Source organism: Hibiscus syriacus, unplaced genomic scaffold (assembly GCF_006381635.1).
Source record: "Hibiscus syriacus cultivar Baekdansim isolate YM2019G1 unplaced genomic scaffold, ASM638163v2 tig00117017_pilon, whole genome shotgun sequence".
Classification (NCBI taxonomy): domain Eukaryota; kingdom Viridiplantae; phylum Streptophyta; class Magnoliopsida; order Malvales; family Malvaceae; genus Hibiscus; species Hibiscus syriacus.
Genome location: NW_024063526.1, coordinates 4,060,170 through 4,078,616, shown reverse-complemented (window position 1 = coordinate 4,078,616; position 18,447 = coordinate 4,060,170). Strand labels below are relative to the sequence as shown.

Below are 18,447 nucleotides of genomic sequence, written 5' to 3'. Positions count from 1 at the left end.
GTATGTTTTTCTAAATTCTAACCTGAAAGCTTCCGAAACGAATGTTAAACCCCGAGCATGCATATGTAATTAATTATTTTACTAAGTGCTTTTAATGTAAGGTCAAGGACTAATTTATGATGTTGTTAATTGAAGGTACTTGAGATTCTTCTGATCGCTTGTCAGCCCGACCCATCTCAATTCGATCCATCCGACCCCGTGAGCCCGTGATTACTCATATTGCTCTGTGATCCCTATAAATACTTAAACTTAGTTATTTACTTCAATAGTAACTCGAATTCGTTATGGTTTAGGTTCAAGTGTTGTTGTAGAGCGTAATGAGGTCGGTGCTGAGTAGAGTTCCAGTCTAACTCCTTTTTTTGGTGCGTTCGTTGTGTGCTATATAATTGTTTTATCTGTTCTGAAAGATGATGGTTTACCTGAGTTGATTTATAAATGCTTTACTTGATCGATATCATGATTTTCCTGATTTACTGATTATGGATTATGTTTACCCGATACATGCTATCTGATTATTTATTTTTACTGGAAAATATAAATATGTCTGATTTATGGATCATGGAACTACTGTCATTACTAGATTTATTTTATTTGGATACTATTTGGGTAGGCTGGAGTATGGAGGTTCAGCTCTGATCAAGCTGGTAAATCCTTACAGATCTAAGGTGACCCTTGGGTAGGCTCATAGGCCCCGAGATGCTCCATTGGGTAAGCTCTTAGGCCCCAAGGTACTCCCTTGGGTAGACTCCTACGCCCAGTGGTCCTATGGTAAGCCCTTGTGGATGCAGTTATGGAGAATTGCATATGGTGTACGGGTGGAGGGTAACTAAATGTTTTTACCAAAAACTTTACTGTGACTTTTATGAAATATGTACTCAACTATATTCTGAAATTTACTATTACGATTTATTATGCCCTATTGGAACACACTGAGCTCCCTAGCTCACTCCCCTAAACTTTTTCCCCTTTTAAATACTTTTTGATAAGCACTCTACACCAAACAATTGGATGATCGACACATTTCGTACCATACTTTTTGTTGTAATGTTTCTATTTTTCAAACTATCTTTATTATGAGTGACATGTGCCTATATTTTATTATACTTATGTTATGACATATTATGTTTTACTACTGATGTGTAAATTTCTACGATACTGATTATTCGATATTTCACACGTGGGCATGATGCTTTATGTTATCATTAGTCCATTTGAACTTAATTATTTTTCTTAAATTATGTTTTTCAATACATGGATTTGAAAAAGTTTGAAAATGTTTTAGAAAAATCTTAATGCAATTTGTTATACCTAATCGTAACGCTAAGGCTGAGTTTGGAAGTAATGTCATCAATGATGGTAACAAGACAAGCTATCAAATTTGCCACGGCCTTCCCGAGTCAAATCAGAATAAAACCGTCTTCCCTAATGCATATCAAGAATGGAAAACACATTCCAATCACTAGAAAACTATCACTTTCCATGGGCTACTGGATATGGTGAAGCTTCGTAGTATGGATCACAAAAATTATTATTTTTTAATCTTAAAGCAGCACACTATATTAAACTTCAGATCCAAGAATAAACAACAATAGTAAATGCAAAACATATATCACGATCCACTACAATGTTCAGCAAGTAAAACTCAAAACCATGTCTATGACAATGGAGGATGTAAGTTCCAAAGAAATGGGCTTTTAAAGGGTTGCCGATGGTTTACTCATCTTCTTCTTCATCGCCATCTCCACCGGCAGCCTTCTTTGCAGCCGCTCTCTGGTTCCTTCTCTTCACTCTTCCTGGCCTGCCACCTCCAAACGGACTTGTGAGAGAGAAATCAATATGTTTTTGTGAGTCAACCCTCACCATGAAGGATGGGATGTTCACAACTTGCCTCCCAACCCTATCAAGTACATAGCAAACATCAGCAGCATATAACATTCAGAGTATTTTTACATCTTAATTGAGCCTCAACTATGAAAGTGAAATTCGATCGGAACTCAAGCCAAGCTTCAATCCTCAAATTTCAAGTCAACTTGAGCTTCTTAAAACGTGAGCTTGGCTCAGTTACACAACTAGGCTTAACAAATATGAAAGTGCTCAACAAAAAATCAGACCTAAGAATTTCAAAGGCAATAGATCAAAATTACATGCAAATCAGAAACCACTTTTGGGCACAATACAACAGAGAGACAAGGGCAGACATGGAAATAAACAGAAAGGAATGAAACAAAAGTAACCACACATGTGGACTACCAACTTTGACATTTACATACAATTTAGATGTAAATGTACAAAATCTCATTCGAGCAAGCATGATGTGAAAAACAGACAAACAAACAAACAATCAAAAAGCAAGTCTCTACCTGATATGCCTTTGTCTGATCAACACACGAGCATGGTGAATCGACTTGGCCATACCACTCTTGAACACTAGTGTTTGCAAGCGACGCTCAAGAAAATTCTCAACAGTCAAAGCCAAGACATAATCAAGCTTGTTCTGGCTCTCATCCAAAAGTCCATATCTGTTCATCCTACGAAGAAGTGCTTCACCTTCAAAAATACGACGAGGGTTCTTCTCATCAAGGGTGAGAAGGTCCCTAGCAGCATTACGGATACGACTCAAAGCATACTGAACCCTCCACAACTCCCTCTTACATCGGAGCCCATACTCTCCTACAAGTCTCAACTCCGCATCCAAGCGCTCCTTCTCATACGGACGTCGTGGCTTCTTAAAGGTCTTTCCATCTACAATCACACACCAATTTAATAACAAAGAACAACAATCTCCATCACTTAAGATGTCAGGCACCAATATGCTGACAAGTATTTTACAACTAGGATCCGAAGTTGACATAAAACTAGTCAACCAATTATACACTGCCATTTCCAAGATTCAAAAACAAGACATCAAAGTTGGAATCTTTAATTGCAGAAATGTCTTCAAAATAAGTAAACAAAGGGCATAAAAAATACATAAATAACGAGCTTTGAGATCATTTCTAACATTCTATACTACAGTAAGCAAAATAAAACCAGCTGCATTATTAACCAAAAAGTGAAAACAAAAGAAAAATAACAGATAAATTCAGGTGCCCCTTTGTAAGAAACCAAAAATAACTGAAATGGAAGAACAAAAACTTTAATCCTACAATACTAACTACGTTGAAACAATAGATCAGGTTTAAGAAAGGGAGTAAAAAGGAGAAAATCGTTATCTTACAGTTGCGGTAGAAACTGACGTGAACCATGGTTGGGCCGGCTCCACGTCGAAGAAGATGGAAGAAAAGGGAAGAAGCCGAGGTAAGAAAGCTAGATGGAGGCGAAGTATGATCATTATATACGAGGGAAACCCTAAACTCTAATGTTTCGTCTTTCAATTTTAGGGATTTTAATGGGCTGCTCAATGTGTAGAAAGGTGCCCTTTGGGCCGTGTAATTTTCACCATATCAATTTTATCTTTTATTATACACTGATTAGAAGAGTTTTTTCAAATACTAAAATATTATAAAATATAAAGTTAATTCTTATTTTTCTTTTCATTTTCATTTTATTTTTATTTTAAAATGCTTTTATATTTTTATTTAATTATAATAATAATAAAATAATTATAGGTATTTTCTCTAAAGATATTATACGTATTATATACAATAAAATCCCTAAGATTATATATAAATATCGTATGTAAATATATATTATTATTAAAATGACAAAATATCACATCCTTATTTTTGACTAATAAAACATGCGCTTCCCATAGCGAGATATTCGGATGGATGATTCTCTGATCGATCAATTCTTATAACTCAACTTTTAATTCTTTCAACTCAGTCGATTGGATGAATCTCTTGTCAAACAAGTCTTATAACTGAACCTTTTGTTCTTTCAATTCGGTTAATACCATACAGTATGAAGCGATGGACATCGGAATGGTTATTTGCAAAAGCTCAATTCCAAATTTTAACTTTCTATTCGACGATAAACCTGACAACTCTTTTGAAATGGTTTTAATGAAATATTGGAAGTCGCCACCAATCATTTTAAGGTGAGATTGAGACACCATAAAAACCGGGTAATTTAATAAAACATTTTTTTTATTGAAATATCAAGTTTGGGGTCTACAAAATCCAAAAAATAGGTTTGAGAGTCGATTAAGCATGAGGAAGGGTTAGCAACCCACAGTGCCTAGAAATTGGTACTTAGTCGATTATCCTATGTTTAAAATTTGAAAATTTTAAGTTCAAAATTTTATTTAATTTAGAAATCACTGTAGATGCAAAATTGAAGAGGATATTCTTTTATTAAGGCTAATAATATTCACCTCATGGCATGAATGCACGAGATCAATTATTGCGCCCAATAACCAAACATTACCTCGAAAATTAAGAAATTATGATGCGATTTTGAAAAGGATGTTGACCTAATTTGGAATTACTAGTAGTCACTTCCTGAGTATGATTGCGGGAGCTATACCATTAATTCCCTAACAAGCAAACATTGCCTTAATAATTTAAAACAATTGTAATCAATCAACTGATTAGGACCTAATTTACACAAGATGAGTTAATTAAAGGCTTCCTAACCTAGAGTACCAAATTATGAAAAATTAAAAGTTTGAAAAATGTAATTAAATGATTTTGATATAACAAAGGACTATATTGAAAATTTTATAAAGTTAATATTTTATTCGATTCAAGAATTTTAAGTTTATAAAAATAAGTTTTAATGTTCAAAATGTCATGGGTGTAGAACTTAAACTATCTCTGCAATCTATTGCAAAAGATTTAGGAATTCCTATTTATGGCCCTTTTAATGAAAATCATAAAGTTCCATTTGAAAAAAATTCTTAATGCTAGTTCCACTCATCTTGAGTTTGAGGAACGTCTTTTACAACTTTTTATCACTTGGTTCCTCCGTCCTTCGGGTGGTTGCACCACTCGTATGCGTTCCTTAGATTTTTGGTGGATTTAACATTTTTGCACCAAGGAATGTCCTAATATTTCACAAATTATTTTTCCTGAATTGGTGCACAATATCTCTAAGGGCTCAAAGTCCACTTTTTCTTTGCCTTACACTTGTGTTTTGAGCCATATTTTTCGTGCCCACTCCATCAATACCTCTTTTGATCCTCCCGTGCCCCTTTCGAGCCCACTCGATTATACCTCTGTTAAGAAAATGGGGTTCAAATTTAAAAATGGGAATTGGGTTAAAAATCTTGAAGATGCTCCTCCGGTTGATGATTCGGTTGCTCCCGTCGATGTCAATCTTCCCCGCCCTCCTGTCGCTTTAGACTCTCTCTATGACCTCATGGCCACTCATCATGATCTTGTCGATCGTCATTTTGATGCCATGGAAGCTAATGTTTCTAACTTGAGAGATAGCTTTGATGATTTAAGAGCTAGTTTTCATGCTTTGGAGGCTCTCTTTTCCGGCTTGTCTCGTCCTTCAGGTCCTTCTTCCTCCTTTCATCCGGACATTGAGGATTGATCATTTGCATTATGGATGCTTTCACATTACATGATATGATGGATATTTTATGTTGCCTTGGATATTTTGTTGGATATTTACTAGTACTTGTTAAATACATTGCATTGATAAATTTAGCGATTATTGATTATTTTGATATTTGTTGGATATTTGTTATTGTTCTCTAATCTTGGCTTCTCTCTTGTAGTTAATTGATTTTGATTAACAAAAAGGGAGAGAAAATTCTAGTAAATATTTGTTTTATAAACTTCCAAAATTTTCATTTTTGAAAATTCACTCTTAAATTCCTTTTCAAAGGGGAGAAAAATGAAAAAGTTTACTTATAACATTTTGATGTCTTCAAATTTTATTTTTGACACATTTTACAAAGTGGTTTTGTTATATCAAAAAGGGGATATTGATAAATGTAATTAAATGATTTTGATATAACAAAGGACTAAATTGAAATTTTGGTAAAGTAAATATTTTATTCGATTCAAGAATTTTAAGTTTGTAAAAATAAGTTTTAATATTCAAAATGTCAAAAATAAATTTAAAAGTGTTTATGAATTTTATAAAGGTTTTAAAATACTTTTTTAGCAGTTTTTGGGCCTGGTTTCGAAACCCCCTCTATAGGTTTTAAAACTCCTGCTACAACGGTAAAAAAAATTTGAAGGAAGGTTTCAAAACCCCTCCTACAGATTTCAAAACCTTTGTGTAGGATTGCATTCAACGTGCAAATTTATTGCTCCAAACGGCTCCAAACTCCCTCCAACACCCCTAACGGCTAGAAATCAATGATGACATATAAAAAGGGTATACAAATAGCCAAGTGAATACAAGAAAGTCATTCCAACAATCAAAGAGCATTTAGAGCCAAATTTGTAATCCATCTTGTCTTTCATACATAGAACACTATTCCATTCATTGTATTTTTCGTCCTATGTGTTTTTGGGTGTGTGAGAGTTTTAATTTGCAAACATTTTATCTTGTGAGGATATTCAAAAGTTTACTTCTTTGTAATTTTTTTCTTTGGAAGGGTTGTGCACTTGAGACTTTGAGCTATAAGTCTAAGTGTGTTGTAAAGTTACACATTGTCCTAAAAGGTAAGAACAAATTAGTAGATTTGTTGAAATCCTTAGTGTGGAAGCTAAGGTAGTGGATGTAGACTTCATTGAAGAAGTTGAACCACTCTAAAATTGCTTGTGTTAATTTTTCATTTTTCTTGCAAAAAGCTTCCATCATTTTTCAAATTGCCAATTCACACCCTCTTGGCCATTCCATTGATTAGTTTGACTCAACAAAGATCTTAAAGGATTAGTGAAGTCTCTAATATTAACCCAATCATTTTATTGACCAATTATTGAATCGGGTAATTGATTTGAGCAATTGGGCATTTTCATGCGGAAACCCAAATCGAATAAGGGACTATTTGTTTATCTAATTAATTATGTCAATTGGAAACTGTAATTAGTAATTTAGGGACTAAAATGTAGAAAGTCTAAAGTTAAAGGGCCAAATCTAAAGTTTAAGGATCTAATTATTAATTGAATTAATTATTTTAATTGAAAAATCAATTTGAATCCTTGAGCATGAAGGCAAGGACCAAATTGAAAATTCTTCTAATCTTAAAAGGACTAAAATGAGAATAAACTAAGTTAAAGGATTACATTAGAATCCATGTATTAACTTGCTAAGATTACAATAAAATAAAATAAATTTAAAGTAACATAATAATTTACCTTAATGAAAATATCTGAGAAGGAATGAAAAAATAATTAAAATTAAAACAATGTAATTAAAAAATAAATAATTTTAAAAAGGAAAGAATAACTAAAAAAATTATCAAATAAAATAAAGAAATATAATGTCGAAAGTTTTGATTAGAACGACCTGAAAAGAAAATGAGAAGTTAGTAAAATAAGAATATAATAAAATTAACAATTCCCAAATTAATATAAAAATGAAAATAAAAATAAATAAAGAAAATGAATAAAAATAATAATTAATAATTTAAAAATTATAAAATAAATTCAACTAAATTAATCCTAAGGTTAATTAAATAAAACAATTAGTCTAGGGACTAAATAACAAAAAAAATAAGTCTAGGGACCCAATTGAAACTTAAGCATGCAAATTAGTATAGTGACTAAATTAAAAAAAATAAACATGCAATTGAATAAATAAAATAAGGACCCAAATGTAAAAATACGGTTGAATATGAAGGATCTGAAAGGAAACATACCAAAATATTAGTATTAAAACATAAAAATGATAAACAGCAACGCAAGACAAAATTCAAATTAATTAAAATATTAGCCATAAATAAGTGACCAAAGTGAACATGGGAGAAGATTAGGGTGACTTCACGTGTGATTAACCCCTGATTATCAAAACGCGCGGATTGGGACTGAACCGGCGCCATTTCAACTTGACTAAGAAGACCCCAGAATGGAGTCGTTTTCTTGCGCCTATATAAACCCATTTTTAGCCTTTTTTTATTTTTTTTATTTTTGTGTTGCTCTTCTCTCTCTTCACTCAAAATTTAATCTCCCATCTCTCTAAATCCCTCATGGGACGTTTGGTAGGGGAATATTGGATTCCCATGGGAATAGAATTCATATTCTCCCGTTTGGTTATCCGGGAATCTCATTCCCGGTAATGTAAGATTACCAATAGTAGATTTTCTGGGGTATATTACCGGGAATGTCATTACCTCCATTTTCTTAGGTATTGTTGGATTACCGGTATTTTGACTAAAATGCCCTTAAATTTTTTTCTTCAAAAATATTATTCTTCTGTTATTAAATAATAAAAATTATATAAAGGTTAAATTATAAATTTATCCTTAAACTATTTTAGATTTACAAAAAAAAAATCTATAATTAAAATTTTATATGAAGTTCAAGGGTTAAAATAAAATTTTACCCTTTCATTAAACCTTTTTATATTTTCAATTTTGAAAAAAAAATTATATAAATTGTATGAATTTAATTTTTTTAAAGAAAATATATAAATATTTTCCAACTTGTTAAAAAAACAAATATATAATAAGGATAATTTGATCAAATATATATTTCAATAATCTTTTATTCCTTTAACCAAACACGGTAATCTTACATTCCTGCTAAACCAACCAAACACAAAATACAATATTCCTAGTAATCCTATCCCCTAGTAATCTTACATTCCCACTGGTAATCTTACATTCCGTAAACAAAACGCACCCTCAAGAGTTTGGGTGGAGCACTGTTGTGGCTCACCACGCTAGCCGTCGTTGTCGATGGTAGTTTGGGCACAAAATCTCCATATTGGCTATCCCTAAAGCCGGAAGTTCAAATTTGACCTCCATTGTATGAGAAACGACCTTCAACGTTGTGAAACAAAGTCGACCCTTCGAATTTTGATTATCCGATCTCTTCCGACATCCGTTAGATCGAAGTGGTTTCGAAGTATATGGTTTCTCTCCTCCACACGCTTCTCCACACCGTTGGGATTCGTCATAAGAGGCTCCGGTTGGCGGTTAGAACTTCGGTCGAGAGGTAAAACCTTCCCCTCTTTCTTCCACTAGAAGCACTTGGCCCTGAATCTCTATTGGAGACCTATGATACATCTTATCTACTAACACGTCAAGCCTTAAAAGACTCAACACTCGGACCTTATCTCAGAATCCTTAACTGAAATACCCCTATCTCAGGTGATCTCACTACATATGTATGAGTGGCTAGATTTTGAATATATCAATGTAATAACATGAGAGAAAAATAAGGTGAAGATACATGTGATAACATTTTCTCTTTTGCTTTAATTACATACTATCGAGCTGGTGCTTAGACGTCTAGTCAAACCACTAAATAAAAAGTTTTGGCTCTATTGTCTTTAAAACCTCTAACTCCTCACGAAAATCTTCAACCATGTGAAGTTGTGAAAGCTTATTATTAAGTAGTCGTTATGGTGAATCTAACATACTCTATGCAATAATATCTCAAAAAGTGATATAGAGACTCACAACTTTATCAAGCCCTAAAATGGCTATAACACTCCCCTTTATGCCTTCGAACACAGTGGAGACACTTCGGGATAGATGAGGCTCTAGCAAAGCCTCCCAAACTTGTCAAAGAAGTATATGCCTATGACCTCCTACTCTGACACTACTGGACCATTGTCCATGTTAGAAAAATGTTTGCATTAATCCAAGAATATTATAGCAAAATAATAATGAATAAATATCATTATAAAATTAAAGGGAATGAAAGGATAAGAGATAGAACGAGTTTACTCTTATCTTGATATCAGAAATAACAATTTGAGACAAAATCAATCATGAGAAAATAAACTAAAAAGTTAAACTTCTTAGAAGATAAGATAAAATAAATGGAAATAAAATACTTATTTTATTTTGATCTATCAACCGAAAACAGTTAAGGCTTGTCGCTACACAGTTTCCTTAAGATAGATTTTCGGCCACTCCTTTAGTGCTCGAGTTCGTTGGTCATCTGTCTCTCAGGATACAACAACTAATGATCAACAGTAGCACATCTACACATATTACGAACGATCCTTGCCTTCGACTATCACCAGAAAAACTAAGGAAGAGAAAACTTTTTCAATATAAGAGAAGTTCTTGAAAAACTGAGTTGTGAGATCTGTTAAGATGTGAAAAAGCTAACAAGTTTACTCAATATTTATAAGGTATTTTCATAAGATTTAATCCAACCAAATATCTTTTAATATCAACATTAAACAGATAACAATATCTTTTAATTTGAAATATTCAAAACATAAAACTCTATTTACCATTCAAACTTAAATAGATATTATTTTCATTTGAAATATACAAAAGTATATAATTATCTTTAATATTCAAAGTTAAAAAGGAAACAAAAAGCTTTTTAAATTGACATATTCAAAGAGTAATTATCCTACTAACATTCAAATTAAATAATATATTTAATTTGTAATGGTCAAAAGGTAAACTCTTTTTACTATTCAAACTTAAACATATATTATTTTAATTTGAAATATACAAAAGTATATAATTATCTTTTAATATTCAAAAATTAAAAAGATAACAAATACCTTTTTAAATTGACTTATTAAAAGAGTAATTATCGTACTAATATTCAAATTAAAAATTACATTTTAATATAAATATTAAATTCATCAATTAAATTCACATTTTTTCCAACAATCCCCCACATGAATGAAATTGATGCTTTAATCAAAAACATTCGACACGATGTAGTGATAACCTCTACGATAGATAGTTGCATAGGATAGGTAGATGTCCTCCTTTGAACCTTCCCTTGTGAAAGTATATTTACTTTACTGGTTAAACAATAGATGCAATGTCCTTGAACTGTTCTGTCATTTTTGTAAACGATGACATACTTCACACAACTACCCCTCTGACAAGAATTTAGTTCTCATGGGTATGTCCTTAAAACCATGGACATCTTCCTTGTAACACCCATATCCCGTATACCTTTTCGTACACGAGATACAAAGGTCACATCACTTTATAAAACATTTTGTAATTTTAAAAACCCGTCAAATTTTATTTCAATTTGAACAACTACAAAATATGATATTTATAGAAGCAAATACTAAAACTATCACTTATGTACATTACAAAATATTTACTATAGTTTAATTTCATGCCAACTAAGTTCTCAAAAATGAATAAGATTGTCATAATGTTACTGATGAGTCAACCTTTAATTGATGAAACTGCTGCTACTGCTGCACTCCTTATGAAACTAATCTTTGTCTTTACCTACACGTAAAATCAACACACGTTAAGTATTTACTTAGTGAGACATCATATTAATATTCAAATTAAAAGTTATATTTTAATATAAACATTAAATACATCAACTAAATTCACCTTTTTTCCAACAATCTCCCACATGAATGAAATTGATGATTTAATCAAAAACATTCGGCACAATGAGGTGATAACCTCTATGATAGATAGTTGCATAGGATAGGTAGGTGTCTTCATTTGAACCTTCCCTTGTGAAAGTATATTTACTTTACTGGTTAAACAGTAGATGCGATGTCCTTAAGCTGTTCTGTCATTTGTGTAAATGATGACATACTTCACACAACTATCCATCTGACAAGAATTTAGTTCTCATGGGTATGTCCTTAAAACCATGGACATCTTTCTTGTAACACCCATATCTCGTATACCTTTCCGTACACGAGATACAAAGGTCACATCACTTTATAAAACATTTTTTCATTTGAAAACCCATAAAATTTTGTTTTAATTTGAACAACTACAAAATATGATATTCATAGAAGTAAAATACTAAAACTATCACTTAAGTATATTACAAAATATTTACTATAGTTTAATTACAAGCCAACAAAGTTCTCAAAATGAATAAGATTTCATAATGTTACTGATGAGTCAACCTTTAATTGATGAAAGCTGATGCTACTACTATACTCCTTACGCAACTAATCTTTGTCTTTACCTACGCGTAAAATCAACACACGTTAAGTATTTACTTAGTGAGACATAATATTGTAAAGATATTACATTTATACGACAATATCTTATAAATATTGAATGAAGAATTTAATTGCATCATTCATAAGGACCAGTTAAGCCCTTCTCAGTTAAACCATAATTCTTTCATACCATCACAAATATTATTTTTAGTATGACCATCATACCTATCATTCTGTATATTTTCCCCATTATTCTTTATTTGCCCTGTGTACATTAAATATGAAAGTACTACACATGTATTGCACCAAGGTGCCAATTGATCATGTATCTTTTATAATCATTATGGCGGTACCTTAAATACTGTTAATACACCGTTTTGTATTTTCATTTGGGCATCCTTTCATGCCCATTATGTTTTTTTATGTTTTCCATTATAACATCCATTCATACTAGTTATGCATTATTGTACATATATATATATATATATATATATATATATATATATATATATATATATATATATATATATATATATATATATATAGCATCCCTTCATATCACTTATGCACCATTCATATCACAATACATTATAATTCCTTTATTCTTTTACCCAATGGTATTTAGCCTTTAATCTAACTTGTATATTTAACGCTCTCTGTCAAATGCACAGCCAGTCCATTATTCTTTTACTCAATAGTGTTTAACCATTCATCTAACTTGCATAATTGACACCTTTATGCCAAATGCACAAATAGGCCATTCATCTTTTACTCAACGGTATTTAACCGTTCATATAACTGGCATAATTGACACCTTTCTGCCAAATGCACAGCTAGACCATTCATCTTTTACTCAACGATATTTAAAGTTCATCTAACTGGCATAATTGTCACATTTCTGCCAAATGCATATCTAGGCCATTATTATTTTACTCAACGGTATTTAACCGTTCATCTAACTAGCATAATTGACACCTTTCTGCCAAATGCACAGTTAGGCCTCAAAGGCACTTAGCCTTTCATCTAACTGGCATAAATAACACCTTTCTGTCAAATGCACAGTTAGGCCTCAAAGGCACTTAGCCTTTCATCTAACTGGCGTAAATGACACATTTCTGTCAAATACACAGTTAGGCCTCAAAGGCACTTAGCCTTTCATCTAACTGGCAAAAATGACACCTTTATGTCAAATGCACAGTTAGGCCTCAAAGACACTTAGCCTTTCATCTAACTGGCATAAATGACACATTTCTGTCCGATGCACAGTTAGGCCTATTAATCTTATTTTAGACAAGTTTCTACTATAATAATGATTCATAATATCAATTAACCCTTTCAATCATTTTACATTCTATGGTTTATACTTATAGTGCCCATGCAATAATCCCACAATTTTAATATAATTTACGTGGATTACTCACCCAATACCAATACGACAATTAACCTTCTTATTATGATCTTCTGATAATTTCTCATATGTTTCCCATACAAAAATTCATACACTTAGTATGAATTTCTTAGTTCGCACACATAATGCCCATACGGAAATTCATACAGTTAGTATGAATTTCTTAGTTTTGCACACAAAGTGACCATTCAGAAATACATACACTTTGTATGAATTTCTTAAGTTTTTGCACACTTAGTGCTATTTGGTAATCACCATATTTACATTAATAAATCATACAACTATGACTACCGTAATATATACGTACATAATTAAATGCACTCACCTGGATTGCCTCGCTATTATATCCAAAATGCAAAGTTGATTACTCATGTACTTTGCCTTTGTCTTTAGTTTTGCTTGACTCGGGAGCTTGATTTCGATCTACTCAAGCATCCAATAAAGACACATACAATATCAATTGTTAGTATATTTCCTAACAATTTTACTCAAACGTTACTCAAGAGTACATATTATTAACTTTATATAACAATATCAGCCTATTTTTAACATTTATGGATCAATAGTATCGATACCCACCATGGTATCGATACTACTATAATATGGTATCGATACTACTATACTATGGTATCGATACTCCATTATGGTACCGATACCATTTTTGCATTCTGTGATCAATGGTATCGATACCACTTGAATCGGTATTGATACTACTCAACAGATTCTAAGCCTATAATATCAGTAATGTTCTATCAGTACCAATACCCGGACCCAGAATTTCCAGTTTTCAACCCGATTATCACCCAAATGGGGTTAAATTTTGTTATGATTACACCCAACAATACTATTAAATTCTTCTCTACCTATTCATACTGATTTTCCTTCATTTAACTTCTTAAAACATCTAAAATGTTCCAAGAACATTCAAATCTAAGAATCACACCACTTTTTCTAACATGTTTTTAAACCCATACTAAATCATAGAAACATGTACAATACTTTAATTATTTGAGTATCTATCACATTAACCAGAAAAATTGTAATCTATGTATTTTTCTAACATCATTCTCTTCACAATCATTATGAATATCACTTTAAGAAATGATCTTAATTCATCAATTGGTAATTCCATCAAATTCACCAAGAACACAACCCTTGGAATCTTTAGTAATTGTTTACTACCTTTCCACTTACACTTATATCATGACCCATTAAGGTTTACGACTATCATTTTACTCAAAATTGGTTATACAAGAATTCCTCTAGCTTTAGCCAACCTTGTACTAACGTATGAGTTCATAGATCAAGGGTCAAATAATACCAATACAGGCTCATCAAAAAGATGAAAAGTACCTGTTATGATTTCTGGGTCATCCCGATCCTCACTGATCGTAATATTATAGATTCTGGTGACTCCCCTAGTCTCTTGTCCCTGTAAGGATTTATCTCGTCCCCTTGATCTTCCCCTTTCTCTATTTCTATTAGAGGTTACCACATATCTTTCAGATTGCACCGAATTGTCCCCATATTTTTTTGGACAATTTCGGGGCAAAATGATCAGTCTCGCCACATCGGAAGCAAGATCCACTAAGAAGTATGCATACTCCTCGGTGCGCTCTTCCACATATTTGACATACAATTCTTTCTCCAACTGCTCTACCTGAGCTAGCAGCAACAGACTGGGACTGTTTTGTTTAATGTGAAGTTGTAGTAGAACCCTCTTTGTCTGTATCTCTCAAACTTGAGCCCTTGCCTCTCTTAACATAATAGGGAGTTAAAGGCGTTCCAACCCTTTTCCTCATCTGCAAACTATGTTTCGATGCTAAAGTCTCCTCTTAAGCTCTTTCGATAGCTTTAGCTCGGTTAATAACTTCTTGCAAGTTAGGTAAACTCAAAGCCAACATCATTTCTTTTAATTTTGGCCTTAACCCCTTAATAAATCAATCGCGTCATGCCTTGTTATTTGGAACCACCTCCGTAGCAAAACGGCTCAACTTATTATACTCAGTCTCGTACTCATGTACTGCTCGATCACCTTGTTTCAAATTTAGGAACTTTAACAGCATTGCCCATTTGAACTGTTCACCCACATACTTGTTCTTAAATTCTTACAAGAAGAATTACTAGGTAACTTGCTCCGGTGGTGCATACATCGTAGTATTTGACCACCAAACTCTAGCGGATCCTCTAAATAAAGATACAGCTCCATCCAACTATTCCATATTCGAACAGTAAAGACTTTCAAGCATTATTATAACATCATTTAACCATAAGTAGATCTCCAAAGAACCTTCACCCTCTTCTTCCCGAAACTCTGGAGCTCTCAAGCTCTTTAGCTCTTTTAGAATCAACATTCTCGGTGCTGGAGGTGCAGGGAGAGGTAGAGGAGGTTGAAAGCAGGTCAATATAGCATCGAGAGCTTTCATAAAAGCTCCATACTCTGGTACCGACATCCCTTAATATGCAGGTACATTAGCATTTTCAGATGGGACCAGCTGATCACTATTAGCCTCGTAACTTTTGCTACCAATTACTTCTCTCATCTCTTGTTCCCTCACTCTACGCGAGTTAGAGGATTCTGACATCTATTAGAACATACATAGTAATAACATTTCAGTTAATAAGGAGTGTCATCAATTACATTTTAATGACACCATATCAGTAAGCTTGACAATCTTAATGGCATGTAATCACCTTTTCTCATTTCAATTGAACTCAATTTTGGCTGAGAATCGGCTAAACCTGTAGCTCTGATACCAATAAATGTAACACCTATATCTCATATACCTTTTCATACACGAGATACAGAGGCCACATCTCTTTATAAAACTTTTTGGTCATTTAAAAACCCATAAAATTTTATTTCAATTTGAACAACTACAAAATATGATATTCATAGAAGCAAAATAGTAAGACTATCACTTAAGTAAATTACAAAATATTTACTATAGTTTAATTACATGCCAACAAAGTTCTCAAAATGAATAAGATTGTCATAATGTTAGTGATGAGTCAACCTTTAATTGATAAAAGCTGCTGCTACTGATGCACTCCTTACGTAACTAATCTTTGTCTTTATCTACGCATGAAATCAACACACGTTAAGTATTTACAAAGCGAGATAAAGTATTGTAAAGATATTAAAATTATACGACATTATCTTATAAATACTGAATGAAGAATTTAATTGCATCATTCATAAGGAGCAGTTACGCCCTTTTCAGTTAAACCATAATTCTTTCATACCATCATGGAAATTATTCTTAGTATGACCATCATACCTATCATTCTGTATATTTTCCCCATTATTCTTTATTTTCCATGTGTACATTAAATGTGAAAGTACTATACATGTATTGCACCAAGTTGCCAATTGATCATGTATCTTTTATAATTATTATGGCGACACATTAAATACTGTTAATACACCATTTTGTATTTTCATTTGGGCATCCTTTCATGCCCATTATATTCTGTTTACGTCTTCCTTTATAACATCCATTCATACTAGTTATACATTGTTGTTCATTGAATATATATATCATCCATTCATATCACTTATGTAGCATTCATATCACAATACATTATAATTTCTTTATTCTTTTACCCAAAGGTATTTAGCCTTTCATCTAACTTGCATATTTAACACTTTCTGTCAAATTCACAACTAGTCCATTATTCTTTTACTCAACAGTGTTTAACTGTTCATCTAACTGACATAATTGACACCTTTCTGCCAAATGCACAGCTAGGCCATTCAACTTTTACTTAACGGTATTTAACCGTTCATCTAACTAGCATAATTGACACCTTTATGCTAAATGCACAACTAGGCCATTCATATTTTATTGAACGATATTTAACCATTCGTCTAACTGGCATAATTGAAACCTTTATGGCAAATACACAACTAGGCCATTATTCTTTTACTCAATGGTATTTAATCGTTCATCTAACTAGCATAATTGACACCTTTATGCCAAATGCACAGTTAGGCCTCAAAGGCACTTAGCCTTTCATCTAACTGGCATAAATGACGCCTTTCTATCAAATACACAGTTAGGCCTCAAAGGCACTTAGCCTTTCATCTAACTAGTAAAAATGACACCTTTCTGTCAAATGCACAGTTAGGACTCAAAAAGGCACTTATCATTTCATCTAACTGGCATAAATGGCACATTTCTGTCAAATGCACAGTTAGACCTATTAATCTTTTATTTTAGACCAATTTCTACTATAATAATCATTCATAATATCAATTAACCCTTTCAATCATTATAAATTCTATGGTTTATACTTATAGTGACCATGCAATAATCCCATAATTTACGTAGATTACTCACCCACTACGAATATGACAATTCACCATTTTATTATGAACTTATGATAATTTCACATATATTTCTCTTACGAAAATTCATACACTTAGTATGAATTTCTTAGTTCACAGACATAGTGCCCATACGGAAATTCATACACTTGGTATGAATTTCATAGTTTTGCACACAAAGTGCCCATATAGAAATACACTTAGTATGGATTTCTTATGTTTTTGCACACTCAGTGCCATTTGGTAATCACCATACTTACATTAATAAATCATACAGCTATGACTACCGTAACATATGCATATATAATTAAATGCACTCACATGGATTGCCTTGTTATTATATATAAAATGCAAAGTTGATTACTCAGGTACTTTGCCTTTGTCTTTAGTTTTGCTTGACTAGGGAGCTTGATTTCGATCTACTCAAGCATCCAATAAAGACACGTACAATATCAATTGTTAGTATATTTCCTAACAATTTTACTCAAACGTTACTCAATAGTACATATTATTAACTTTCTATAACAATATCAACCTATTTTTAACATTTCTTGCTCAATAGTATCGATACCCCCACCATGGTATCGATACTATTATACTATGGTATCGATACTCCATTACGGTACCGATACCATTTTTGCATTCTGTGATCAATAGTATCAATATCATCCTTATGGTATCGATACTCCCCTATTGATATCGATACCACATGAATCAGTATCGATACTACTCGACAGATTCTACTAATTTTTAAGCCTATGGTATCGATACTGTTTTATCAGTACCA

General features: G+C 32.4%; 1 protein-coding gene across 1 annotated transcript; it reads right to left on the bottom strand.

Moving 5' to 3' along the window:
- Positions 1-1,581: 1,581 nt before the first annotated feature.
- Positions 1,582-3,340, bottom strand: LOC120195729 (40S ribosomal protein S9-2-like). The gene is made up of 3 exons (XM_039197660.1): positions 3,218-3,340; positions 2,361-2,742; positions 1,582-1,897 (listed from the first exon to the last, which is right to left on the bottom strand). Exons 1-3 carry the CDS (start codon positions 3,243-3,245, stop codon positions 1,714-1,716), a joined length of 594 nt encoding a protein of 197 aa, XP_039053591.1. The 5' UTR covers positions 3,246-3,340; the 3' UTR covers positions 1,582-1,713.
- Positions 3,341-18,447: the final 15,107 nt, after the last annotated feature.